Below are 2500 nucleotides of genomic sequence, written 5' to 3' on the forward strand. Positions count from 1 at the left end.
CTTTCAGCAGCATCCAGGAGAGAAAAAGAAGAAACTGCAAATAAAATATCAGCAAAGGTCAGTGTCATATTACGTCATTGTAGATTAATGCTTAAGATACACTAGTATTTCTGTATATACTTACATTATTTTACTAAAGGATTTCTCTCATTGGTAGGAATTTGGAGATCTGAAACAGGCACACAGTGAGCTGCAGTTGTTGTATCGAGACAGAACCCTGGAATTAGAAAAAACTGCAGAGGCTCTCTCTTTGCATGGTGATACATACAAAAAGTTACAAAGACAAGTAAGTTATTTTTTCCTCTGAAGTAGTTTTGAAGATGAACTAATGTAATAGATTTTTTCTTTGCTGAGTTATTTCTTATTTTCACTTCTATGAAATTTTAGGAGTTATGAAGTGATACCTCTTTAACATTATATATACAAAATTTATGCAATATAATATTGTAGATTATGCCTGTGGATTTGTATCAGAGACCCTCATTTTTCCATTTTTTTCTCTAGATGGATCATATGGCTCAAGAGGCACAAGATAAAGAAAAAGAATATTCAATGTCTGTCAGGACACTGACAGACACAATAAGAAGAAGAGATGAGCGAATTGAGAAGATGGAACAACAGATGCTGACCCTCACTGATAAGAACATTAAAGAGAAGGTCGAGGAAGTTGGCCGAGACCTTTCCCAGTCATTGAAGCTTGGAAAACATGATAATTTATTAGAGTTCCACATTGAGTGCATGGTGTTTGAGGCTCCTGCCTTCAGCCATCAAAAGACTTTTGTGTCCTGGACTGTTCCCTTTTCTCTAGAGGATCCATTGCAACACACTAATGTTGGTATTGGCACACTTGCAAAATATAATCATTCCTCACTTTACAAGATTCATATGAATTACAGAAATCTAGACTCTTTGAAAAATGAAATAGTTACAGGTAAGGAATATCATAAAACTTTATATAAGAGAAATAACTGATAGTTTGATTTATGTTTTTTTCTTTCTTTCTTTTTCTTGAATGAATAACCATACTATACTTACTTGTGTGACTTTTTTCAGGTTTAGGAATGTGTAACAACAAATATTACAACTTGTCATACTTTTCCCCCCCTAGTTAGTGTCTACATACTGTTAGACTCTGGTCATCCTGCTAAGGTAGGAGAGTGCCAAATAACATTTTGTGAAGTGTTGGATCACCCTCGAAACACACTGCATGGCACTGTTCCTGTGCTACTAGCTCATGATGATGCAGAGGAAGCTCAGCATCTGCCTCCAGGGTTAGATATCCAGGCAGGACAGGTAAGATTTGTTTGGTTACTGGCCTGTGACATACAATAACATGAGCTTGGTTATTAAGGTTATTGCAGGGTACTTGCAATTGGTTATGTCTGTATGTTTGAGAAGTATTATAAAATTGAGATATGCATCATCTGCTAAATTTAAAAGGTCTGTTGGTATTAATGTATTAATGTGGAAGTAGAATAAAGCTGAAAGCAATAGGATGTAATTCTTAGATCAGTTCATAGGGAATACAAATAATATGATATCATGATATTTTCTCCCAAAAGGTGATTGGAACGCTGAAATACTGGTTCCGGTTGCAGCGACCATCAGAAGAAACTATTGCTCAGTATTTGCGAAGTGTTGGTGCTTGTGTGGGAGCTCCCCAAAGGGAAGATCAGGTTCCAAAATTGGTACGTTTACTGCAATATAATTCTTTTTGTTCTTATATTTTTTCAATTTCATGGGTTATGAATGATTTTGCTTTATTGACCTCATGTCCCAGTGATCATATCACACTCATTCTTGTATATAATAATATTCTAAGTAAGCAAGTGAAAGTTTAATAAAAGTCATGAGTTGTCATAATTGCTAAAATCCGCATTTATGGTTTTCCTAACAAAATAAGCCAGCTAATGGTTTATTGTCTCCTGAATACAGTAACACCCTTTTTTTTTTTTAGTATTTAATTAATTTATATTACAATCTTTAGAGGGATCCCGAGACACCTGTTGATCTCAGCAGGTGTCTCATAAATTTTCCAGTATCTGTATGTAATTGTTTGTGATATATAGCTTAGTGCAATATAATACAAGAACATGACATACAGTACAGACTTTGTTTGACTGATTTTTTTTGAGCAAGGGTGGTGCTGATAAGGAAAACATAGTAGGAATGGTGATGATAAGGAAAATGGGCAAGTATGATGTTGATAAGCAATGTGGGGCTGGCCATGGAAACCTTTTTTTTTTTTTAAAGTAGAAACTTTGCTGTTAATAGAGGGTTTTGGTTAAGGAAAAGTGATTTAAAGAGAGTTAACTGTATATATTTTATATTAACCTGTTCATTAAATATATTACAGGATTCGAAAATCATACAATCCAAAAATCCAATCAAGAGAGAGGAAAGCCTTCAGGTGGAAGAGGAAAATTCAGGCAAGCATCAGCAAAAACCTGGTGTGCATGAAGAATCAGATGAGGAAGAAAAAAATAGAGCAAAACTTCCC

General features: G+C 34.8%; 1 protein-coding gene across 3 annotated transcripts in view; it reads left to right on the top strand.

Annotated features, from left to right (window-relative positions):
* Nucleotides 1–2500, top strand: part of LOC125028735 (protein fantom-like) — a 21376-nt gene that overhangs the window by 11988 nt on the left and 6888 nt on the right. For all 3 annotated transcript variants that reach the window (XM_047618234.1, XM_047618228.1, XM_047618220.1), the window contains exons 11-16: nt 1–57; nt 158–286; nt 505–931; nt 1109–1293; nt 1563–1688; nt 2357–2500. The exon at nt 1–57 is cut by the window's left edge and continues 30 nt beyond it; the exon at nt 2357–2500 is cut by the window's right edge and continues 441 nt beyond it. In XM_047618234.1, coding sequence (XP_047474190.1) covers nt 1–57; nt 158–286; nt 505–931; nt 1109–1293; nt 1563–1688; nt 2357–2500 — 1068 coding nt within the window. The remainder of the gene's footprint in view (nt 58–157; nt 287–504; nt 932–1108; nt 1294–1562; nt 1689–2356) is intronic.

Source organism: Penaeus chinensis, chromosome 1 (assembly GCF_019202785.1).
Source record: "Penaeus chinensis breed Huanghai No. 1 chromosome 1, ASM1920278v2, whole genome shotgun sequence".
Lineage (NCBI taxonomy): Eukaryota > Metazoa > Arthropoda > Malacostraca > Decapoda > Penaeidae > Penaeus > Penaeus chinensis.